Raw genomic sequence first — 27,409 nt, 5'->3', positions numbered from 1 at the left:
TGTTTTATAATTTAAAACATATATTTGTTTATTTTAAATTATTATTTCCACACATTTCTTCAAGATTGTTTAAAAAACATCACATATTTATAATGTGAACTCTGGTGAAGGAATTATTTATTTTACATTTTTTTGATATATTTATATATATTCTCTTTAATGATTCAGAGTGTCTGAGAAGTACGGAACAGAACTTTAGGAATTGGTTAATACAACATGTATCTTGTTTATTATGTCATATCTTACTTAGTTATTGGTTCGTAGATTTTTTTTATTATTTTACTTCAAACTGTGCAAATTCGTAATTTCTGTTACACCAAATTGAATCTTTATCAATCTGACCGATTTGTTTTTTTTTTGTATTTTATATACATTTACCATTTAAGTTGGGCAGAAATGAATTTTTGAAAAGTATTATTTTTACAAAATGTTTAATAAACCCCCAAAAAAGAGAAAAACGGATATTAATAATGCGATTAGACATTATGGGTATTTTAACCAATTTAAAAATTTATTTAATGTATTGTTCACATTTTTCTGACACTCATAACCATTCACAGTTCACCTGCCATTTCATAAATTTTATGTGCATTGTGTGAATTAATTTGAAATGCGCACTACGTCAATGTTTCTTGCAAGCATTTAACGTAAACACTACTTTTCATGTTTTATTATTTCTTCCTTTACTTTGTTTTGTTTTCGTTTGTTTTATTTTGTTCTAATTATTTTTATTGTTCGGTTTTTAGGTTTATAACAGTGATCAAGACTCCACCAGCGGCTAGTGATATATGTATATTTAATTCTAGGTTTACATCGTAACTTCAATGTTCCTCTCTCTATGTTTATACATGTTATATATTATTATATTTTATTTAATATAAAATCTATTATATCTGTAATTATTTGTTTTGTTTTATACAATGTAGAATTATTTTCCATCGATATAGATAGCATAAGGCTGTTGATTATTTAATTTTTCTGCGCTTGTATATATTTGTAATATATCTCAAAGCATTTTATAAGCTAGTTAATTATGTTATTGTTAAATAATAGAACAATTTTACAATTGATACGTTATATATCAATAAACGTGATGTTCTCGCCTTTACTTGATTTTGTTTTGTTTCTCCTGTGTTTTTAATGTTTACAGAACACCTTATTTTTTTGCAAAAGTTGAACCTGTAGACATTCAGTATTACAAAAATAATTTATTATTTTAAATACTCTCAAACTATAATACCAATTTAATTCTTCTGTTGAATACAAATGTGAAGAGGTGGCACAGATCTTGATAAGATTATGTTATTTCAAAACAAATGTGAAATATAGGGAAAACACGTTTTAAGCTCTAATTCATCAATAATGGTTTTCTCTAAATGTGGCAGCCAGGGGCGAAGGTTATTACATAAGGGTGGGTGTTACGTAAGTGTGGGAGGGGGTTTCCAAGGTAGAAGGCGAGCAGATCCCGAGTTCCCTATGCAATTACCGTCTTTCATAAACAATGCAAGAAGCAATTTTTCAAAAAGCTGTTATTTGTCGTGGAGGGCGGCGGTGGGGAGGGGGGAAGGGCAGGTCCTTAGCAAAGTTTTACAATTTCATTGCCAACATTCGCCGCGTTCTTTTTAAGGGCGCGGGAACTCGATTTTGGGAACAAATTGAAAGTCGGGCCGTCGCCGCGCCGGAGTCTCGGCGAAATTGAAATTAGATTAGACAGTCACATGAGAGGAACGCGGCTAAATACAAGTTTTAATGGAGTTTGGAAGCCGAGACGCGGTATTGGTTCGGGCAACTTTTCATATGTGCAGAGTGTACCGGCTTTCTGCGGGTATCGCTGAATTGTGGCACACGACTTAATCATGTGTGGTGGAAAACTTTAGTCGCAGGTCTTTCACATGATATACGATTTATTGACTTTAAAATATAATAACGACAGAAAGAGCTTAGTTTCCTTTTATATGAACCGAGATAGAAAAAATAAACGTTTCTCACCACATTTCGTATTCTTTCAAACATTCATTTTCCACCCATGTTTAAAAATTATTTTCTAATATAAACATAATATTTAAAAAATTAAGATTGATATTTATTAAAATAATAAGGAATTTTCAAATAATAAATATAGAATTTTTTAGTTGTTGTAATCAATAAACAATAATTCTTTGTTTGAAGTTTATTTTTGAAGGATTGTGAAGGAAACAGGATTTTTCTGGACACTGAACGATGGCAAATATCCGGAAAATCCTGTTTCCTAAACAATAATTATTTACTAAGCCCACTCATTACTATCTATGGTAAACTAATTACACACTATCATGTTGTGGAGGAGGAGTGGAATAGAATAAAATGGTTATACAATTGGAGACAAGTTAAAATCAATGGAGGTGTGAAATGGAAAGGCGACTCAATGCTGAAGCTGACTTGATGCTGGCCACAATGGAAGGTATTTTATGGCGCAAGGAGCAAAGTTCGCAATATGTCTTGCCCGGCCGCCCTGAATGTAAGTAGCGCTTTGCATAGGTTATGTCTTGCTACAGTCTGTATATACTGTACTAGTGTGGTGCCCAACAATCCTAGCAAAGTTTGTTACGTAGCATATGGTGATGGTTATATCTTATCTTCCTTGCAATCTTTTGTACTGTTGACTAAAACTTTGCTATTTTTAATGTCTTGCACAAGGAATGGGTAAGTAATTTCAATTTCCATCCTGTACTTTTAGTTAATGGTTTCGGTTTGTATTTTTCACACACACTTAGTCAATAAATACTCAAAACGTTAAAAAAAATCTTAAATGCATGCATTCTCAATAAAAGCCATTAGTTAAATACAATATTTTTATATACTGTATATTATTAATTATGAATTACCCAAATTTAAGTGTCTTTGCATGTTTCTGCGAAATAACTTGTTTGATTTCGGTAATCTATGGAATCTAGATTATATTCCCCAAAATAATATTCGGCTAAAATGTTTCTATTTTAAAATATTGTGTTTTGTAACTCTATTTCTCTTAAAACCAAGTTAACATAATTAAATAATTCACGTACAAGTAATTGTATCGTACGTTTCTTGAATATTTTGCTCCAGGTCTTACCAAGAAGTAGTTTTACATGATTATTTAACTGTAATTGGGAGTTATTAGTAGTACGTAACTGATCAGAATAATTTTCACACATTCTTAATATTTTGTAAACTTTTAGTCACATTTCTTCTGGAATGGGTTTTATTATATCTTGTTTAGAATTTTATCGAATGAAACTGTAAGCATACAATGTAACTTAAATTTTAAAACGATAGTTTTTAAATTGTATTTGTTTTTTGGAGTAGGTAAAATTCGATGAGTTTTATACAAATCAAAACAAAAAGGTAAAATGTTTACACCTCTTTATAAATCAACAAGGAACTACTGTTACAAAAAATCCATGCAAAAATGGTAGGCATTTGTCAACGCGTTTGGCCGTAAAGTGGACAAAAATGATCAACTTGCAAACGATCAACGATGGCATTGCTACTGAATCGTCGTTAGAGTCTCGGAAACATGTTGAACAAATACGTGAAAAAACTTATCCTTTTGGGTGGCATTGGATAGAAAATCTGTAAAATATCTTCATCCGCGTAGAGATGTAGTTCAACTTGAAATCCTCTTTTAAATCTTTCTTCGATGTTAATGGTTAATGAGAGTTTGCTGTCATCTTACAGTTAAATTTTGGGCGAAGAATCCAACTTTTTACCCCAACAAAAAAACTAAAATTTGTAAATAGCCTATACTTTGCAGACTTATAATGCACACCACTGCACATGTCAATTGTACCTCATATATCACAAGAGTCGTTACATAAATAACTCTTAGTTAATAAAAATTACCAGTCACGAAAATAGTTTTCCCTCTTACACCTAACAGTTTACCTATTGCAACGGATGCTTCATAATCACTATCTACAGTTGCATTTCCTACAGCGAATCCTCCTGAAATTCAATTAACTAATATTGTACCAATGCAATGAGAAAGTGGTTTTTTCATAAAAGATGTTTTTCCTCTATGTATTTTCGGAAAGTCTAATTTAAACATGTAATTTTCCAAAGAATAATGTACGCAACCATTGTATTTTTTATTCTTGCGTTTGATGCTTTTTACTATATACCTTTGAATTCAAACTCAATTCGTTTCACTTTCAAAACGGTAACGGTATGTGTTGAATGCAAACTACTTAACTAAATAATATTTTTATTCCGTCTCACTAAAGATAGAGACGGGATAAAAATAGTTACAAATATAATTACAATTCTTTACTTAATGAACTTGAAACTTGCTGTATTGCTTTAAGTCATGCTTTTAAAGGCGAAGTGATTGGTTCCAAATTATCGAAATTAGTTTTACCGTTTTTTCCATTTCCTTACGTCTCTGTACAGCTAATACGGTAGATTTTATTTATTTGATCTTCGAATCTTAGGTTTCATATTTAAAACATACCAATTCTGAAGTGATGTGATTGTTAACAGTAAAAACTAACCCTTTAAGTGGACTTTATCGTGGACAAAATAATAAACACATTTAGTCACATTTCTCGAAAAGATGGGTTTTGTATAATCCGTTTTATTTCGAATACTGCAACATGATGAATCCACGAAACAACTGATGGTCGATTGCATTTCTCGTCGATTGCAAAATTTCTTTCGATAGTCTTTTTCAAATAGCAGATTGAAAGTGTAACGTAGTTTTTAATGTTATAGCAGACTTTTTTTCAATTTTAATCAACTCCTCACAGTGGTTCGTAAAAATTAAAACCATACATCGAAAACTGCCTTCAGCTGAATCGCACTACCTTGTGGGACCACCTTTATAATAACCGTAACAGTCATTTTTTGCCGCGTTCCGATCCAGTACCCGCGAAACGCCGCGGATTTTTTTGCAGAAGGGCAATATTAATTGAAATGACGCGCCCTTCCTTTTGGGGACAGTGAGATTGTCAAGGAACCCTTCGATTCTGCTAAGGGCTCCATCGGTTGGCAGTCCACAATCAGGTCTGATACCTGGACCTGACCCTTTTGCCCTAATTGTAAAATGGGTCCTGCAATGGCAAGATTTAGGTTCTGGAAAAAACGTTATAACACAGCAAGTAAATTTCGCAATTTAACTAACGCAATTAAAAAGTTATTATTACATTTTAATTGAATCTCTTAATCATCTGGTTTATTAGTAATGAAATATTCCATGAGAAAAGTTTAGCTCAATCGGTTTACGTTTTGAAAATATTTTAATAAATGAAGTTTTAAAGGTTTGAGACTAAAACAAAAAACCTTTACATAGGTAAAATGTAATCGATGTAGTAACAAATAATGTCTACCGTTTATTTAAAACGGAACTGTTACGATTGTCAAAACAAAAGTGGAACACGATAGTGACTGATACTTTTTCGATTGGGCGGTAGTTTTACAGGTCAAATATTCATCCGGAAAGACACGATCAATCGTTAAAAACTGTGAAAACGAGTAGTTGTAGTGTAGTGTATAGACTGCGCGATGCATTAAAGTTTCTTCTGTAGCAATAACAGTTGGGAGTAATTTAATATTCGCGTCCAAATAATTGCGAACAGGCTGTACCTCTGGTCATCTTAATGAGAATATTGTTAAGCTTTAAACACTTATTTGTAACCGTAGAATCATGGGGGATGTATAATTTTAAATAGTGATTAATTCGTATTCAAACGCGTTTTAGATTTTTCCAAACATTTTAACTGCTTATTCAGTAAAAAACATCCTTGTTTCAAATATTGTACACACTGCATTAAAAACTAGTAAATCTGAATGGTAGGATACGACCGAAAATAAGGTAGTAAAAGTGTGCGGGGTCTAAAATTAATATGGTTTACAACTCAGACCATCAATAAAATAATTAGGATTCATAACTGAAAAGTTAACACATCCCAAGTTAAGGCTTCGAGCATCAGAATTGCTACTATTGCACGGTAACGTACTGCACAGAAGCCGGTGAAATTAAAACTGCCACCGGTTCCAATCGGAGGAAGACATCCGAGGCCACTGTTGAAGTATCCAGAGCAGCTCGCCATTCAGTTGGATGACTGGGCGCCTCCGTTCAAACCGACCGTTTAAGTCACCGATCGAGCTGTGCAGTGGTCGAGGCAGCGCAGCGCTCACTGTATCGACACTCTGTAGATCATTGTGCTCCGAGTCCCATAACGGAACCTGATGAGATGCAGGCGTAATAGCGTCGCATCTAATCACCATTCTAAGTTGTTTTGTTTATTAAATCCGTTCGTTTCCTGAAGCACGTTGTTTTGCAGCATAATCGGCCGACATCAGAATGTGGGGTCAGGCCGGGTCGCCGGCTACCGGTCAATTTTCATTACCCTTGGACGTCCGGCGCTTCTCCCTCTGGTCCGTCCGGGGTCGACCCCCACTCGGGGTCACTATGGTCCGAGCCAATCTTCGGAACGGGGCCTCCCCGGATTGCGCTGCGACCACAACTGATAAGGGGTAATCACCAGATGACTGTTCTCCGGGCAATTTGTGAATTTCGAATGTTTGCGAAACGGGTAATGGCGCTGGTTAGAGTCCTCTCCTCGTGTCGTAAAGACACTTTAGACAAATCGAATAATTACTTAAATTACAGCCTCGGTTAATGAGATTACTTGCCTACTGTGGTAGCTTTTGTGGTGTTCTGCGATTCCAGACTTGTGGTGGTGTTTGTGGGATGTCCTCCACGCCCGTCAATTCATACCTGTCGCACTGATGTGGGTTTTACATCGAATCACCTAAGTGGGTTTTGGTTGTGCAACACTAAGGGTACGTACAGTATTCTTGTTTGTCGCGACCAATGTTTTAACCCCAAAATAGTCAAGTATCCGAACCTTTGGCAGACAAAAGTGTGGATTATGTGATTTTAAACGGAACATCACGCTTAGGCGAGGATGGATTTGAGGGGAAATTATTAACTTACTGAGCGAAGGTAAATAATATTTATCCTGTAAAACCTGATATTCCAGTTACTAACTCAAATAATTAAAAATACAAACGTAAAACTTTTTATTATTGCACCATACCTCGTTAAAGTTTGCGCTCAAATAATTTCAAAAATTATTATTTTACTGTCAACCGACTTAAAATGTTTTCTTATTCGATTATACAGTTCTCTACGAGTTTGAAAATTTGTTTGGGAATAAATATAAATCATTCAATGAAAGTTTACGTTATTGTATTGAGGCAAACAAAACAAATTTTTCAATCGATTTATTTGAAAATATGAAACTTTTAAATGGTGTAATCTCATTTAAGAGAACATGAAGACCAGTTGTGCCCTATAAGACATAAGAGGAGTATGCCGCATGCACTAATTGTGCTCTTATTTTTTGACACATAATAATGGTAGCTGTCTAATTTAAAGACAACCAAAATTAATACCCATCCAAACGCTCTTTACTATTTCTTGCAAAGAATATACTTTTGAAGTATTAATTCAAACAAGTTTGACATTTCTTTTCAAAAAATCTCCAGAAAACTAAAAAGTGTTTGTTGAGCATATATATATCTTAAAAAATTTGAAATATTCCTCTATGACCACAAAAGAACAAAGTATTTAAGATTTAAAATTGTTCTATGGGGATGAAAATCAAGGAGGCCGTGACTACAGCCGGCTCTTTACTGAGAAATTTGGCTGCAATATAGCCAACATACAGTAAAGACGAAGATTTTCAAATCAAATTATACTTTCTTAAACGTAACATAAAACTTTCCAACAATATCTTTTTCCAAATTGCAGACTTGTCATTTCCTTAAGTATCTCTACATTCCTAGAACAGGAGTAACCATAATTCGACTTCTATATATCATGACTACAATTTTGGTTATTTTCCTGACCTATGTAGCTTTACATATTCATTAAACGTATACAGACAATGCATTATATTCACTTACACATATTTTACATATATACTGGGAAAAGCTATTATGTAGCTGAGTGGTACGCTTTACTTAAAAAATAACATTTCAAAATTGAGATTTTGTCCTAGATAAGTAGTCGAAGGTGTTTATTTATAACATTTTTATAACTTTGTATAAGCAAGTATTACAGAAAAGATTAACAGTTTCATCCTTCTTTAAATAAAATACCAACAGGCGTTTGTTAAAACGGTTTGTTGTTGAAAAGTATTAGTTAGTTGTGAATAACATCTGATCTGTGACAACAATCAGTACAATCATCTTTATACTTGCCCACTCAGTGGATAATGAAGCGGCCATTTTGAATTCTGTAGTTATAAATTATTTACTCATGAGTGGATAAAATACTAAAATAGGAACAGTGTTGAGAAATATACAGATTATTAAAATAACATATGTAAATAGAAGCATTGGTGGAACCAAAAGGAAATTTCAAATGTTTTATTATTATTTTCTTTTATTAGTAGTTTTGACTAATAATATTTGGATATTAGTTAATAGCGCACAGAATGAAATATACACTCAATCAACTAATTGGAAGTAATGGAAATCATATGGAATTGCTAGCATATAAAAACTAAAAAATGATCAAATACCGAGTTATATTCATAACACTTGTATATAAATAAGTATAAGCGGTCATTTTGAAGCTTTGACACTATAATACAAACTGTATTGTATTACTTACGTGTAGCGAATTATAATTGTAAGTTTTAAGAACTTAATATCACTAGTTTAACAGAATGTGAGAAGAGTATCCACACTGTCATGAAGTTCATCCTTGGCTGGTCGAACATTTTAGTATATATTTACATATAATCAGTTCCTTACCCAGCTGTACGTCATTGATGGAATTTGGAAATCAAGATTACAGACTTCAATAATTGGAAAATTGACAAGTAGGTTAAGTTTGATTTTTCACGCATTGTTACAAAAAGACTCTAGAGAAATTGTGTAAAGGGAGTCTCCGTCTTAAACTATCAACAAATGATCGTTTTGTCAAAGTTATGAATATTATACCCATCTAAGGATTTTGAAACTTTCTCGAAAATCGGTTGACATTCACCGTCCATGGAAGTATGAGAGCTGTGGACACGTGGTCTCAGGCGTCGGACTTTGGGATCTTGGAGATAACGCAAGTTCAAATCCCGTTTTGATGGGAACGCTTCTCTCTCCTTTTCTCTGCTTGTTAACATCTCCTCGAAGGTCTGTGGTGTTTTGGAAATGAGTCGAGTAAGGATACAAAGAAATCAATCCTTCTTAAAAACAAGTAGGATTATAATCCTTCCGGGGGTCAGCCAGGTGACATGATCTTGGGATGGATCCCCGGAGGATCTCAAAGTCTAGAGGTGCATTGAAAGTTTAGAGATCCTCATACATTCAAAGTCTAAAGATCCCCATACATTCTAATTCTAGAGATTCTCAAACATTCATAGTCTAGAGATCCTCAAATACATTCAAAGTCTAGAGATTCTCAAACATTCATAGTCTAGAGATCCTCAAACATTCAAAGTCTAGAGATCCTCAAACATTCAAAAGTCTAGAGATCCTCAAACATTCAAAGTCTAGAGATTCTCAAACATTCATAGTCTAGAGATCCTCAAATATTCATAGTCTAAGAGATCCTCTAACATTCAGTCTAGAGATTCTCAAACATTTAAAGTCTTAGAGATCCTCAAACATTCAAAGTATAGAAATCCCTGGAGTCATTCTAGTTACAGAAAGAGCGGGTCCATGTCGGCTGAAGAGCCGCAGGGGCCATGACGGCCACGATAGCCCGGAAGCTATTATATCCGCCAACTATAACGGAATGACATTCCCTGTCCCATCAATTTAAAAATCTCTTTGTTTTTGCCATTATGACTCATTGTGTGGGGCGCCGTTGAATCTTAAACCGACCTAACGGCACTTGCTATTATGTCCGATCAAATCATAGAGCCATCCGAGACAGCTGTAGTTCACTCCTATCTAAATCCCAGATGGGATTTCACCGCTGATTGTTCGTATGATGCAACCGTGGACTCACTTGTTAACCGGAACTTTCTATTCCGTTCTTGGGCAGATTCATAGTCCGGCGGTTATATAACGCCACGGCGTGGGTCAGTGCTGCGTCCACCTCCAGTTGTTGGCGGGACTGGCGTGAAATTCCGTTCAGTTTACAAATGCCTAAATTGAAATTCGTTATTCAATCAAACAGCTACTGTGTTCTTAATCCATGTTAAGGAGTTCAGTGTGAAGATTTTTCGATGAGTAGGTCTTCCTCCAAAGATAAGACATATGGTGCAGGAGCTGTTCTATAAAATGAGGCAATAAATCATCTCGAATTGTTAGTATATTGAGAGCCCGCTCTTATTCTGTGCTTTGCCGCCGCTTACACTGTTGGCCCTTTTTGGCTTGACGATTTCATTTCTTTTATTTCTACGTAAAATTTATTCCAAAAGACCAAAAGTAATGCATGACGTACCTTTACCTAGCGTTTTTTTAATGTTGCTTAAGTGAAACAAAAGGCTGGGTTGTTTTGGACGACAGTTTTTGTCTGAAGAGTGAGGCACGTCAAAAAGGCACATTTTTTGCTGTTTTAAGCAAGCTATTCTAGTAGTAAAAAGGAAAATTATACTACCTGATTATGACTAACACAACAAAATAAACGTAAGGTATATAAAAAGAAAGCATTTTTCAAATGTGATAAATAATTAACTACACAAAATAAAACAAAACATCATAGGTTCAAAAACCAATTCTTGCATTAACACACCTCTGTGTTACGTTGTTTTTATTACGAAGAATGGCTAAATTTGTTGTTGGCTGAGCGTTAGCGAAGCCTATCACTATAGAGGTTGGAAAATAGTATTTCTGTATGTCTATCGCACGATATCTAGGAAACGATCTGACTTACAGGGTTGAAATTTTGCATGAAGCTTCATTTCTATTTAGGCAACACTGGATTCAGTGATATTGCATGTAACTCCACGTGATTTGACAGCGTTAATGAACATTTATACACCCGTCTCATGGGTAACCGTGATGGTGACGAGAAAATCTTAGGATAAATATATTTGTAAACATTGAGTAACATGACTTTTTAACATGTGTCATGGCAGTACATGTAGTTATCGACATGATAGTTTGCATGCAACCTCACATGTGGCATGGCGTACCCCTATCTTGTTTTAAATTACCTCATCAAAAGGAAACTAATTATTTTTTTTTAAATTTAATTTCGTATCCAAAAACTAACTGAGTACTAAAAGTACTTTCACTGCATAAGCACAAGCAGATCAGTATGATAAGTGTGTATGATTTTACATATTTTGCTTTATCCAAGAAGAAGAATTGTTTTCCGATTATTAAAAAATCACAAAGGATTGAAACCGTATTAACCCAGTTTCCAGTGTAGCCTTAATAAGCTTACATTATGTGCAGGAATAATGTTGTAAACATTGAGTACAGTAACATGATTTTTTAACATGTGTCATGGTATAGTTTGCATGCAGCCTCACACATGACATAGTTAAATAGCTTGTTAAATCGCCTCATCAAACGGAAACTAATAGGTTTTTTTTTAAATTTAATTTCCTGTTCAAAAATTAACTGAGTACTAAAAGGCCATTCACTGCATAGAAACAAGGGAGAACAGTTTGATAAATGTGGAGTTAACAAATTTTACTCTACCCAAGAAGAAGAATTGTTTTCCGATTATTAAAAAATCACTTAGGATTAAAACCACAATAACCCAGTGTAGCCTTACTAAGATTACAATTTGCGCAGGAATAACGTTCAATGACCACATCTGGGGTTTTATAATGTTATTTCAAATAACATATTGATTTTTTTAACTCGATATGTTTTTTTATTTACGTATACGAAATTGATTTCTAAAAAAATAGAACGTAATTTGTTTGGAGGGAATTTCAAAAAGTTCCCGGAGTTTGTGTTCCTTGTCTAGTAGCGGACTGTACCGGTCGATTGTCAAGACGCGTGGCCGGCGGACTGCACCGCACCGGTTTACCGGTTCACCGGTTCAACACCCACCCGCTCACACCTAGGCAAGATGGCCGCCCTAAATCTAATCTCGGATTATAATTTAGCGCGAAGCAGTAACCGGTGTCGCCTTCCGTGCGTCGTTATTGTTCGAACCGCCCTATAAACCCCACGGGGTATAAATAACTCGGACTGCAGTGTCGGGGCGGTTTTATGCGGATCGGGCCCAATAATAAAGTAAAACTCGGCCGTAAACGGTGTCACCGGTTGTTAATAAAACCGATACCGAGTTTAAATGCAAATTCTTCAGAGATTTCTGCTTCGCTTGACAAAAGTTCGCGAGCCCGTGTCACTGAGGCCGCGTTACGCTCACACAACGCTCCTTGCTCCTCGCGACCTTTATGGCCGCAGCGATGTAAATCTCACTTGACGTCAACCGATCTTAGGGAAATTGTGCAACACGCAGTAAATTATCAGCATTAATTCCCCGGTCGTAAATGGCCGAAGAAATACGACACGGAATAAAATATGGTTATAAAAACGCAATTTATTTCAACAAAATTAGCCACATTTGCCACGATTAGACGAGACTACGCCTCTACTGGGCTGGCTCTATTTTGGTCATCAATGGTGGTCGAGTCGACATTCGTTTTGATTAATTCCCCCCGTGATTTATCAAAACCATAACTCAACTTTGATAAATCGAGTTGTTACGTTGTTCCGATACTCATGCGATTTTAAATTGACTTTTGACTATTACGAAATCAAATACAACGTCACTGATTGAATAATTACTTTATTGAGATTTTTAGATATCACTAGATGCTAGATTTTGGTTAGTAATCTATTAAGTGATGAATCTGGAGAGCTTCGAGATTTCAAAAAAGTACGGAACTTTTCCCATGTCTAAAACTCGCAGTAAGACTTTAGAGACGTGTTTAAAATAGGGGTTTTCTGAATTGCAGGACCATTATTGGTCATAGACCATCGCTTTATCAAAGTTATTTATGTCTTAAGCAAAAAAAGCCATTGGTTGATCGGTTTACTTTGCTACATTAAATGAGAACGGATTAGGTAAATGTGCTGAAATTGAGTTTGGCATTCTTTGTAGGTAATCACAAAATCTACAGTTCTGTAGTAATAATGATGGATGTCTCCAATTTAGGGAATTTTTGATGTTTTAATTTATCAAAAAAAGGCGAAAAAGGTTCTTTTATTTTTATCCCTGGAAAAGATTTAGAGAGAATGGGGGTCGTCTTGTTGCTTTCAATCGCTGAAACTCTGAGTACCTTTGCAACGGTTTAAAAATTCCGAAACTCCAACTAATCAAGATTCCTTCAAACGTTCGCGGGCAGAGCCTCGTGGAACACAAACCTACCGATCACAGACCTCCAAGGGGTCAAAGAACTGCGGCAGTTGTAACTGCCGACGATCGACCCGTATCGACGGATGGGGCCTGCCGATCGCTCGAACTGCCTGTGACGAAGCGGGGAAATCGTTCCCGGCACAGCGAGTGTGTGAAAACGCGGCGAAAAACGTTGAAAAAACTCCCAGAATTGTTTGAATCATGAAATGATGAGATCGGATCGAATGCTGTCGCGGAACAGGGATGAATTAAAAATGCAACGCGTGTTATAGAATGTGGACGCATTGTGGGGGAATTCGTCTCGCCACTTTTTCCTCCTTTGCGGAAAACTCGAGTCACTCCAATTTTAATAGGGGTTCCCTCGCCATCGGCCACGAGGACTTCTGCGTCTCTTCCGTCCGCCTAAGAACGTAACAATAATGTCACAGTAAATTAGAAACGGCTTTAGTCACAATTTAGACAGCCTGTTTTATTATACTCCAGCACCAGGATTTTATCAGCAGAAGACGTGTTATAAGGAACATTTGCCACAAACCCACAAAATTTCTACGACTTTACACATAGCACTTTGACAACTTTTCGAGCGTTTCTTCGCAATTTCTTCAATATCACTTTGCAAAGTATTTGACGTTACCATTTACCAATAATGTGTCTATTAACTCTTCCCTCGATGTAATTTATCTTTTAGTTTGCCACGTCACCTTATCGCAGAGCTATTCTTGTAAATATTATATGGAACTAGAACATTAATTTCAGAAAGACAGAAAGTGAAAATTTAAAAATTGTTAGCCACCAGGTCTGCCTGACACTAATCTACCTCTTCATCATTCCTTTCATCTTCACTATTCTAACACTACTCTAATACTTTTCACACCTCTGTCCTGATCACAACGCACCGTTTCACCCTAACCAATCTACGATCTGCCACCCTACCCTCCTTCATCCTGAACTGGAATCGCCCTAAATATGAACGGACGTCTTCTATTTCTGGAATGTTATTCGTCGAGCCAATCAGATAATAACAAATTATTTCCTTATTGTGTATTTGTTTACCACTAGTGTCTCTAAATTAAAACCACATCATAGCAAGGTTTTACGATAGTTGTTAAAAATCGAATTATTACTTGTCTCGTGAATCATAAAAATCACAACATGAAAATGACAACAAGTCATGTATAGGAAATAAGTATGAATTAGACATTCAAAACGTTTCTTAATGTTTAGCCCACGTGTATTTATTATGGTCTGATACATCCATCCACGTATATCTTATGGCTTAATATTAGTTTTTTGCAAAATTTGGATCAGAGTTCCGAAACGGTGACTACTAAATTTGGCATCTATCTTGTGCGAAAATGACGACCAACCATGGAATATGGGACAACTTTAGAATGTTTAATAAAGCGCAAAAACATAAGACCCACACAAAGCAGGGTGTGACATAATTAAAGTAAAGTAGTCTTATTTTACCAGGCGAAGTTAGTGCTAAGAAGCCCTCTCTAACACTTAACCTGGGAACCAACGGCTCAAAGGTGACTTCCGAACCACCACCAATGGCCGGGCAGGTGGGCTGCTTGCAAGGACAGGATCGCTCAGCGGTCGCTTATCCAAGCAGCAGCCACGTTCGACGTTGCTTGATCCGGTTATGTTGTGATAACCGTTGTACCCGCTACACTACGCCATTGGTATATTACGTCCATACAAACCCTTTATTGATGATTTCTAAGACCATTCACGAAATTCTATTTTAGGTGTTGTGACTAATTGAGTATATATTGTGGCATACATATTTGGACTCTGGTAGTCCTGGCTGCTCGTGTCCTGGGCGATCAGGACGGTATGTTCCTGCGGCGCGGCGGCGATGCACCCATCATCTGACCTCGCCACCCGGCCGATCGTGGCCTGCCAATGCTAATCCAATACCCGATGCCTATTACAGTCCGGTATTCTCTAATTATCGGAAAATCAAGCGGCCAATAATCCGGTCGTGATTGTGCCCAGGTTCACACGCCCGTAATGATCCCCAGACAAATAATTGCAGGCTACAACTGCGGTACTGCCGGCCGGGCTGCCATATTTGTTTGTGGCGAATCTGCGTCTAACGAATATAATTGTGCTGGGGGCCAGCGGAATTATCCGGGGCAATTAGAACTACGTGAGGGCCTCCGGTAATTATTCTGCGGTCGCCACAACTACTTGTGTCTCGGGGGAGTCCGCGTGGACGTCTTTCAAGCGAGGAAGTCGAAGGTCACTCAAGGAAGATACAACTCGTTATTTTGACTGATCTCTCTATATCAGGTACGAATTTATATTAGTTTCAACCCTGTTTATAGCGGTTTCTCTCCAGACTCTTTTTTCAAAAATTGGGAATTCTATAAGTATTTGCTATGCTATTTAGACTAATGGGAATACCGAAAAAGCCAAAAACCTTTGAAGGCTGAGTGCTGGAATATTGGAAAAGCTGCGAATGTTAACAAACTGGAAGTACAAAAGGGCTTTGGGTGTTTGTATACGAGGAAGGTTTGGGATGTTGAACATTCTTCAAGAACATTCTCTGGGAGTATTTGGACAGAGAATTCTGGAAATGGGTAAACCGGATATAATGAACTATGAATGCTGTAATATTGCAGAGAATGCTGGAATGCTAGAACTGCTGTCAATATAACGATACTGGGGTGCCGTAAATACCTACAGCTGTGACTGTTGATATACGGGAAAGGATGGGAATACTGGAAATTCTTGGAAAACTACAGAGCATCTGTATGCTGTGAACAATTTGGAATTGGTGAAATACTGGATATCTTAAAGAACTCGAAATGCTAGATTCGGAAAGTTATAAAACTCAACCATTCCTGATTGGTTCAAATTCCAAATCCTGAAAGTTAGAAAGATTCTACGAGATCATGTAATGATGTTTTAGTTCTTGCGTTCCTTCTTTATTGGGAGAGGCTCCTTTCAACGCCAGAGGCATTTTAAATCGATTGATTTAAAAAAAAAACGATCCAAATATATTTGCAAAATGGTGCAAAATTGCAAATATGTCCTTTTCCCGATGTTTCTTTCAGCCAGAAAACGTACAATAGCCATACAATGATCCTTTTATGTTCCACTTTAGAACAGTTTCATTTTATATACCATTGAGCGTCCATAAAATTTATTGAAGGAGATCATTTGAAGAATACTTTTCAATATGTACCGACGTGTGTCCAAAGGATGCGTTCGCTTTGTAGGTTCGATCCCTACGCAATCTCTCGACACCGACTCCGTTTCCCTACTCCTGTCGGCCATTACCACCTTTTAATGAGCCAAATAACCTTTTGGTTTCTCCGATAACCAGCTCGCCCGGTCTCGTCCCCAGTTTGCGGTCTCCTCTCGTTCTAACCTTTGGTCGCCATTGCGCAATGCGCAGCCCACTTGCGGAACCCAATTTGCAGACGATCTGTCTTCGCTGATGACGCCGCCATTTTGTCGCGCAGAGCGCAACCTGTCCTCTGTTGTGAAAGTGATGATTTGTCTTTCAATCGCTCATGGACTCCTCGGGAACGCTGGGTTTCCAGTCCTTAATTTGATCTTGCGTTGAATTAGTAACTACTTTCTCTGATGAAGTTTGAATTAGCTTATACATTATTATAGCCTGTATCAGTTTTATTTTTCAAACTATATTTTTGAAGATGGAATAGAAATTTTAAACAGTACTTGATACGACCCATCTCGAAATGAACACTCCTTGGATTACCATTGATGTTTTTGATTTTTCTCATCCAAAAAAACTTTGTCTATATACTGAATCACTTACAATGTGAAATTTGCACACGACAAAAATCGTTAACCTAAAAATATATCTGTTATTTTTTTTTTTTAAACACGTAACCGCTTAAACTCACCAGTTTTAAAAACATTCAATGAACTCACTGCGTCATCTATGTGAAAAGGACTTTGTACAAATAAATGGCTCATTTCCCTGATAGCTACTGTAATGATCATTTTACGGTAGGCGTGTACTTGGGTGTGAATCAGTAGAAAGACGTTTTACCGCGGATTTAATAATTGCCCCAAAGGAGTGTGTAATCAGTAGGTTTGTTTTATCGTACACTATTTTACAAACTTAAATGTACATAGAAATTAATAGTAAATAAACAGAATAAAGTGTCGATAAAGCACCTTTCATCGGATCTACTACAAGAGTTGATCCCTCTTTTTTATTCCTCTAAAAATAAAATAAAAAATTATAAAATTAGCAAATTAGATGCAGTCTAAAATCAGCGTAAAAAAACTAAAAATAATTACAGTTTTAATTTAAATTTATAGAATAATTCCAAAGTTTTTTCTTGATTCGTATACTAAATAAAAAAACCCTTTAGCAGCAATAATTTTCTTTCTTTGAATTTAAATGGAATTAAAAAAACATTATTGTCTTTATTGCTATGTGAACATGAGAAGTATCAAACTATTATATATTCTTATTGTCTTACGTTAATTTACACTCCAATGTAAACGAATTGCCCTTAAACAATACTTGTCGAATTCGAGAATTGGTTATTACAAACTGTAAAGCTAAAATTATTTTACGTTTTCACGTAAATAATGATTCTAATGAACTAATTTTTAAATGTATATCTGGTTAAAATTAATATTATGAATTTATATTATGATTCAAAAAATTTTAGTTTTCTATTTTTTTTAAGGATATGAATTCTGACGATAGCACGTAAACTAAACAACTTTTACTGTTCTCGTTTCTTGTTATTTGAGTTAGTCTGTGGGTGACACATTCTCTTTGTATATTATTGTTGACTTGTGGGAACACACTGTATGAAGTAAATTTGAATTTGCTAACAGAAGTCTGTGTTGCGACAAAAGAAATATAAACTATGTAGTCCATACACCCAAATAATAAACACTATGTCTTAATAGATATTCCCAGAAGTTATTAGCTTAAATATTACATAATTACATCACTCAATTTTCGATTTAGTATGGTTTTAATTATGTATTTCTAACAATTATTTATGACAAATAAACTTTTGCAAAACAAAATAAAATTATAATAGACTGATATAAAAACAAAGATGACAGATATGATAAAATAACAAAAATGTAATACCAGTAAACTAAAATCAGCAGAGGAAATCCAAATTGAGAAATATACCGTCTATAAACAACTAATAGTAAGTAATAGATAATATAGCATTGCATTAACGTATCCAACAAATTCAATTCAGGAAAAACTCACCTGCAAATCAACGCAAATGCAATTCACGCAATGTACGTATGGCCTTTTATGTAAAATATTGGTATTTGATATTTTACATTTTCTGCAATATGAATTTCATCTCTAGAGGCGAGAAAATATAAATTTGATCATATTTGCCTACTATGACCATTATGATCGTATATGATCAACTACTATTCTTTGTATCACTAACAATGGCAACTGTCCGCAAAACCCCTGTTTCCTTCACAATCCTTCCATCGTCTAAGACAAACTTCAAGCGAAAAATTTAATCATATAATACATCAATGTGAAATGACCAATTTTCACTGACGTGTTAAGAACATCTCGCAGAAGTTGTATTGGTACCAATCAAAACCATTTGGGGGGGGGGGGGCAAAGCCACTCACAAAGCTCCCTGAGTGAGTGCCAACTTTCCGGCTCGAATATCTAAGCTAGGTGGAGATAAATAACGTTAATTGTTAACAGTGTTGCCAACTGGTAACCTTGGATGTAGTAATTAACTCGAAGGCCGCAGGTTCCAACATAATTGTCTGTATTTATTGCCAACATCTTGTAATTACAAATTACATGCCGGGCTCTGTTGACAAACGGCAATCTGAAAACCCGTCATCATCTCGGCCGAGTGTGTTCTCGAGGACTTCGGCCAAATTGTCATTGTTGTTTTTAATTATTACTTGACCGCCCGGCAGTCGGGGTTTCCAAGAACTGGGGTTTTGAATTGTCCCCTCAAGCGGTGGATGTAAAAGATTGAATTTTGTTACGTCTTGACTTGTAGCAAAACGATATTGCTGTGGCGTTTAAGGTGTATCAATGTAAATCATTAACGTAACGAAATCGCTTCAAAAGGGGAATGTAATTTTTAAGTTCATTACAAATGGATTTGAAGGATTTGTCTAGCAGTGTGCATATCTTCAGTGATGTACAGCAGTGTGCATATAACTCAGTGATGTCGCAATCGCTTCAAAAGTGGGAATGTAATTTTGAGTTCATTATTTACAATGGATTTGAAGGATTTGTCCAGCAGTGTGCATATAACTCAGTGATGTCAAAATCGCTTCCAAAAGTGGGAATGTAATTTTGAGTTCATTATTTACAATGGATATGAAGGATTTGTACAGCAGTGTGCATATAACTCTAGTGAATGTCGACATCGCTTCAAAAGTGGGAATTTAATTTTAAGTTCATTACTTACAATGGATTTGAAGGATTTGTACAGCAGTGTGCATATAACTCAGTGATGTCGAAATCGCTTCCAAAGTGGTAATGTAATTTTGAGTTCATTAGTTACAATGGATATAAAGGATTTGTACAGCAGTGTGCATATAACTCAGTGATGTCGAAATCGCTTCCAAAAGTGGGAATGTAATTTTGAGTTCATTATTTACAATGGATTTGAAGGATTTGTACAGCAGTGTGCATATAACTCTAGTGATGTCGAAATCGCTTCCAAAGTGGGAATGTAATTTTGAGTTCATTAGTACAATGGATATGAAGGATTTGTACAGCAGTGTGCATATAACTCAGTGATGTCGACATCGCTTCAAAAGTGGGAATTTAATTTTAAGTTCATTACTTACAATGGATTTGAAGGATTTGTACAGCAGTGTGCATATAACTCAGTGATGTTTCATTTAGCAATAAAACGTCCACTATTAAGGCATAAGGTTAGGGTACGATAAGCGGACCCGGGTTTTTACATCGAAGAATATAATCAACGATACATAATATTCGCATCTCGAATCCTAGACTACTATCATATGTTTTAAATGTGAATACATAGGAATATAGGAACACTCTTAAATAATTAAGAAATTACATAAATAATAAAAGAACCAGAACGGGAACGATCAAACAGGAAAACTCATAAGTAATTATGTGCCACAATTCAATTATTGAATTGTTTATAATTAAACACACGTAATTATATATTATTATGTGTATATTATTATATATACATAATCTTGGATTTAATAATAATAATAATAATACGATTTCGTGTACTATTTGAAAGTCTTTACAGCTAGCTTTTGATATAATTGTCAATTGTTCAAAATAATTAATTAATCAGTAACGATTGGTTATATCGATGGTTATGATTAAGCAATATCGTTTGCCAATTTCGATTTAAAAAAACCGGGTCCGCTTATCGTACCCTACCCAGGCATAAAATTAATGCTTCGAGATGGGTAGTTGCACATGCACCGGGCGTTTTAGAACATATTTTACGTCTAGAAGAAGAATATTTGTCCGAGGCAATCAAGGAGGAACGAAATGTCAACAATTGAAAAAATCCCGGAGGTGAGGGACGTGATTGATGAAGAGGCAGACGGTAGCGGGGACCGGGTGGATATTTCATTATTTCCGTGAGCGGAGAAGAATCCCCCCATAGCAGTCACACCTGAAGCTGCCGACAAATGACGCTTGTTCCAGCCCGAGGGGACAGCGGCAGGGAATTAATTCGGAAACAAAACCTCTGAAAATATTGTAAGATGAGGTAAAGGTAAAAAAAGGTAACACAATACGAGCCTGTAGCCCATTGTTGGGTTTAATTGCGTCCTGTATTAAAGCATGTGCGGCGGACCGTGGCATTCTTGCCGGAGCGGAGGTAGGCAGCTGGAGCTGGAGCTGGACCCGCTGGAACTGGAGACTCATCAACACCTCTGGGACGTTAAACACTGGACAACAGCTGGTCAGTGACAGCGACCTCTGATCGCCGCCTCGCCTCATCGGTTCTTCGTCATCTCGACTTGAGGGCGTTCTTGCCTTACACCGTTTACACCTCTCGCAGCGTTCGACAATATCATTTCTTTTTGGAATATCTTTGTAGATATTGACAACAATATATCACACAATAATGATATTTATCAATTAGCATTGTAAAGCTATAAGAACGGCATTTATTACATCTATTACACAACGTGCCGGATAAATATAGAAATCCAGAAGCGAAGTGTAATATTCTAGACAGTTATTTATTATTGGCTATTCGGCAGGAAACAAGGTTTGAGGCATTTTTACACCAGAAGAAGAGGGTACAATTTAATCTTCCAGACATAGATTCCATCTTTGTAACACAACGGTGGAAAACATCGGAAATCCTGATTTTCTTTCATTCAAAACAGGATTTATTACATTAAATCTGGAGCAGTAGCTAGATTTCAGATTTCCAAGTAAAGTGGGCCTTGTAAAATAATTTTAATGAAGAATTAGCAGGGCTTACGTAGTTTCCGAATACACCTTGATGACATTGCTAAAAATCCGGTACCCAAAACGCCAATCTCCCATTCAGTGTCAAGACCTTTGATGGAGGCTTGGCCAAGGAATCTGGACAGGCTGGAACTGGACAGAACATAACATTTGAGTTGAAAAATAAAAGAGGGCTATCTTGTAAATGAAGTGGTAGAGAAGGCTCTTCGACCTGAAAGGTATCGTAAAGGATAAAATAGCTCACGACTTCCTTGTACTACCATGAATTGTCGCTAAATAAAATTATAAAATTTTGCTTACAGCTGTATTCTCTCAACAAAAGTAACCTAGACGAATATTTGCGGCCTTAAAATGCATGGCATCTCTCCAGGATCACGCTCGTGCCCAAGCACACCGTAGATGCGCCGCGATAAAATTTTAGGAACTTGAATTGGGAAGTGATGGAATCCGGAATGCCCTCGTTATCACGACAAGATCGGCAGCTGATAACAGTAGAGGGGTTGGTCAAGTTACCGTGGAAACCGATAGAGGAATAGCGTTACATCCTCATAACAATCTATGTTAAAGCCTGACTCAATTACAAGAGAGCAAGAAGCAATTTGGAAGAGATATGGATAATGTTCAAACACTGAGTTTTTAATCAGAAATTCAGGACTGTATCAACATACTCCATTAAAGAACCATGGATACAGATGGGAGTACTGCTGATAACCACACGCTAATCTGAAGGGAAATCTTTAAAATCGTAACCTTTGCAGGAGTTACCCACCAGGTCCGACCACCGGGTGATTGATGTTGAATGTGCCGTACCACAACGGCTCTCCCTGTTCTCAACGTGGAAAGCGAAATCGCGCGGTTCTGTAAACCGGCAGATCACCATAATGCGCTCCATCCGACCAACAAATTGTATTCATCCTAATGTTTCCGTAGGCAAGCGATGGGAGCGATACGGGCCTATAATTGCTGAGAGTTCATTGTTTGCGGCGGATTATCCTCCTCAAATGTTGTCAATTATAGTGAAATGTAGATGCGGATTTGAAGGCGTGATGCCCATTTGATTCTTAGTTCGGCCTTATTTAAATGGCGGGGAGACAGGTGGCTCGTTATGTGCACTATCCACCGCTCCTTGTCAGTTTTAATGGTCGATGCTTGTTTATTTAAAGGCGGCCGGTGGAGGGGACAAACCAGTCCCCGGTGTGGAGCGGGAGGCACTACCGCCACGGGGAATAAGAAGAAATGATTCTCGTATTTGAAAATGGATTGGACCGAACGAGCGCAGCGAGCGAGTTGACGTCTATCAATCACCGCTTGATGCAGAGTAGCTTTTCTTGTCGTCCCCTTTCGCGGGTGGAAAAAGCCGTGTTTTTTGTCAACCGAATACGACCGCGAGTAAGACAATGCGTATGTAAATGGTCCGATCATTTGATATTGATAAGCCTCCTCAAAATGACGCCGGCTTTGTTGCTCACCGAAACCGATCTCGAAATAAATGTGAGTATTAAAATTCGACCGGTCATTAGAATTTCAGATCGGCGTCACTCTGTGACCTTGTTGGGTCTTATTAGACCCTCAAGACCCAAGGGGAATTTCAAATTTGTATCGGTGGCCCCAGTATTGACGGATGGCACCCTTCCCGACCGTATGTAGATCCGCGTGATTCATCATATTGTTTACGCTGAAGAACTCGTGTCAGCGAGTGGTTGTTTCTTGTTTATTGATGTACAGTGGTCGTACGGAATATTTTGACCTTGGAGATGCTGTACGTGTCTTTTCATAACATGACTAGAGGTCATAAGGCAATTTTAGAAGATCAGCCAAAATGTCTTATGTGTTTAGATGTTATGAACGTATTGACGCTGAGCTCATGTTACGTACTGTACAGGTTTTTTTCTTATCCGAGGATGTATTACCGAGAATTAAAACATATAACTTCTATTACGTTGACTATTATTTGCAATTCATCAGTGGCAAATTTGTTTATGTCTGAATCGGAATTAACTTATAGAAGAAATACTCGTTGTATATTTTGCTTTTTCTGTGAGCACAAACCTGCATTTCACAAATAAGTAGTATAAACAAATAATTACTCTACCAACTAGCAGTTTCTATTTTATAAACGACGGCAATCGACAGTGTTTGCCGATTATAGACCCATTGGTTTACTGCATCACATTTGAAAAATATTTCAAATTAAATCCACCGCTCTCTGTTACCGATCTGAGATGCAAAGATAGCTTTGATTAATCGACAGCAAAGTTTCTCCATTCGAAATGAACGTTTTGTCGGCATGTCGTACTCCGGATTTGGTCCGACATGTCGTAGATTCGAACCAATTAGCTGCCGGTAGCTGAGCCAAGCGCGACAGGCTCGCCCGTGCGTTGCGACTTGCCCATAACGCAATTATTTCATTCTCCTTGACGCAACCACAACACATTATGTTCGCTCGTTTTTTGGGATTGACAAAGAGCTGCTAATGAAACTCAAAACATACAAATGTCACAAGGTTAGGGCACTCGTGCACAAAGATGATGTGGTTTACCTGACCACCTATTCTGTTAGTGTCAAATTTATCCTTGATGGCAGTTGGACTCTTGGGTGATCTCTTGAAATAAATTTAACAACACAATGAATTCTCTATCTACAACAACCTTTTGTTCAGATTAGAATGAATGCATCCAAATGGAGCTTTCGATTTTACTTGTTAATAATTTCATTTCAATTAACTTGTTTATTAAGTGTGACTATACTCTAATAGTTTTAAAAATAACGAACCGTTATTTCTTTTCGAAGAAATAATCGTGTTTTTTTCTTATCGAAAGGAAATTTAAAACACTGCTCAAAGAAGCGTTATTTTTATGTATTTCTATTTAAACACCAAATCTTATGCCAGATTTGTGCCAATGTAGAATAAAGTATAGAGTTGAAAGTTCACTCTCCCGGCTTCAATGTTCCTACTTAGCTGGAAATGTGCCAACAAAAACATAACAACTGTCACCTACGTAATGGAATTGATAACTAATGATAACAATATAGCAGATAACTGTTGATAACTGAAAATTGTTATGAAACAGTCGAAGAAAATTATGATTCATTTACGTGTGGGTACAGAGCCGAAGAAGGAATGCAGGAATCGTGTTTTATAAGTAGACTATCAGCGTCAACCGAGATTGAGGACTCCCGAGTTTGTGTCGGACGACGAGAGTGGTCTGCGGATGAATGGAGTCCTGGCCGGCTGGATAGAACCGGTTGCCGGTGTTAACCATCATCCGTCATGACTGAGAGGTCAGAGGCCGGGACGAACCCCTGGGTGTTCCTCATAGTTTGTATATGAAGTTAACGCTTTATATAGTGATTAATCAAGAATAACCACCTCAGAACCCTCTTCCGCCCCGGGCTGCCGATGTCTCCTCCCACTCCTCCTACTGCCCACACTTTTGATTTCTTAGCCACCCGAAGGTCGTTTGCTCTTCTCTCTCTTTGACTTCCTTTAATTGAACCATCTGCAAAGTCGGCATTGTAGTGGTCCTTAAAAGACTTCATCCTCAGTTTTCAATTCCTACCTACCCTGATGTGCGTCTACTTCCCTGTGTTGCCACCTTGCCTCAATGAAATTTTCTTTAATTTTAGAGTCCTAGTACTATTCAGTCTCAATAAAATCATCCAAGGAGAGGAAAATAAAAATTGTCCTATTCCAACCCTCCCTGTGAGTCAATAAATCAGTTTCGAGTGCTTGGTCCATTTTGGCATTCTGACACCCTTGTTCATGTTTAGCAAAAAATTATGAACAATAATAATATAATTTATATATAACAATTAACATAATTTTAAACGTGAAATGTACTGTTTGGTCTATTTGTATTTCTTAACTTCAATCCTCTCCAACAAAATTCAGTCTCATTGCAATTTTCTCTCGATTCATTTCCCAATTGATAATTTTTTGTTACTGTCAGTTCTGTCTTCTTTTCCAAAAAGATATATTTAGTGGGTAATATTTTATATTTTGGGGTGCCTGGCGCAGTTTAACCACCTTAGTGTTTATTAATGAAACTCTTTTTCTATAGCTTCATAGTTACTAACTTGAGGTGATCCCGATCTTTACTTCGCAAGACCTTGTTCTCTGTTTTATTTTGCTGCCGTTTTGTTCTTAAGGAGAACACATATAAAGAAAAATATAGGTTGGATATCTTCGCTTTTATCGCTATTACCGACGTATTTTTAAGATAACTGCGCGTGCAACTGGGTCTTAAAAAACAATAAAATTATCTTCTTTATTAATAACAAATAATTTTAGGGTTTTCTCTAACTGAAAACAATTTTCAATATAAAGAAGAAGGAATTTATCAACTTAGAAATACAGATTTGACTTCCATGAAGGGTGTAAAGGGCGGATCACTGCAGGGGTGAAGGGTTAAGGGTCAAAGTCACCCCGCACCTGTGGTTGCACGCCTCATATCCATACAATGCTCACCCTTTACTGCCCACAGAGATCCTACCTGGACCCTCTGCTATTTACACGCCATTCACCCTCCTTTCTCTATTTATAAGCACTGTTCAACATGCATGAATACAGTAAATAAGGTTTTTGTGGCGTAGGGGGTCTGTTCGAGGAACGATGAAGGATCAAATCTCTATTTGACTTCTGCAGTCCATGACCACGAAATTTACCATCATTGGAGGCCATCAATAGTAGATGTAAATGTTTCGTTCTGAGGTTTTTCGTCGTCGACTTTCTTTGGATCTCTTCAGATGAACATGACTCCAGATTCTGAGGCAGCGTCAGATACCAGACGCTGCAATAAAAGGAAGGTAAACTGGAGCTACACTTAAAATTCAACTAGTATTGGATTTATAGTGACTTTTCTTCAGCACAAATTGTGGAGGTCCTGCACAAAAATGGTGCTGGAAATTCTGTGATTTTAATTAAGTAATGCTGAAATTTTAAAGGCGTCCTCCGTGAAGTCACCCTACCTAAAGCAGCCTTAGAAGGTGTTTCCACTGCGAGAAAAGTCGATTTCAATCGGCTTTCCGATTGGCCCTAAATGTCTGGGGAACTTTGCAAATGGCCGCCTCGGCACAAAGACGCTGATTAGGATTCTTCGCATACGGATAAACAAATTGGAGGAGCCGTCGCCCCTGCATCTTACATTTACGATGAGGGCGGTGTGGCGGGTGTGGGGGGGGGCTCAGGGAGAAAAATTGACTGCAGACGTGAGTTACATTTTTACCCTGTCCAATTCCCAGACGTCGGGCTGCATACTTTTTCGCCTTGTTTATCGCCTGTCGACATCACAAACCCGCGAACCTATCGGCGACCCTCCCGCCCTCCCACGCCCGCTTTGTCTTCTTTATCGTGTAATTGTTTGCGGTGTTATCCTCCGCGTCGTGTCTCTCGGTTCACATGCGGTAATCTCCGGGAGCCGTTCACGAACATACGTTCCGTCAGAATACACCGGGATTGGATATTCCGGAAATTTAATTTAAAATTGTGGAAACATAAATTTTAGACTCAACCTGTTAAAGTAACACTATATGATATGCAAGGTTAAACACAGAAAGTTTATCAAAATGTTTTTGCCTAAGAAAGAAGAAACTAAACTCGTTAGCAAAATTGTGAGTTTTCATATTTCGGCAATGTGCGTATTGTTATGGGACGAATTATTCGATAA

General features: G+C 37.0%; 1 protein-coding gene across 5 annotated transcripts in view; it reads left to right on the top strand.

Annotated features, from left to right (window-relative positions):
- The window catches only part of LOC124353629 (zinc finger homeobox protein 4), a 218,015-nt gene that overhangs the window by 138,662 nt on the left and 51,944 nt on the right, over positions 1 to 27,409 (top strand). For 3 of the 5 annotated variants that reach the window (XM_046803555.1, XM_046803554.1, XM_046803557.1), the window contains exon 5: positions 2,677 to 2,682. The exons of 1 other annotated variant lie outside the window; for it this stretch is intronic. In XM_046803555.1, coding sequence (XP_046659511.1) covers positions 2,677 to 2,682 — 6 coding nt within the window. Of the gene's footprint in view, positions 1 to 746; positions 1,109 to 2,676; positions 2,683 to 27,409 lie in introns of those variants that run through there. One more of the 5 variants, XM_046803559.1, reaches the window with a different exon arrangement.

Source organism: Homalodisca vitripennis, chromosome 2, assembly GCF_021130785.1.
Source record: "Homalodisca vitripennis isolate AUS2020 chromosome 2, UT_GWSS_2.1, whole genome shotgun sequence".
Classification (NCBI taxonomy): Eukaryota; Metazoa; Arthropoda; class Insecta; order Hemiptera; family Cicadellidae; genus Homalodisca; species Homalodisca vitripennis.
Note: the sequence above shows the minus strand (reverse complement) of the source record. Positions and strands in the feature narration are given on the sequence as shown.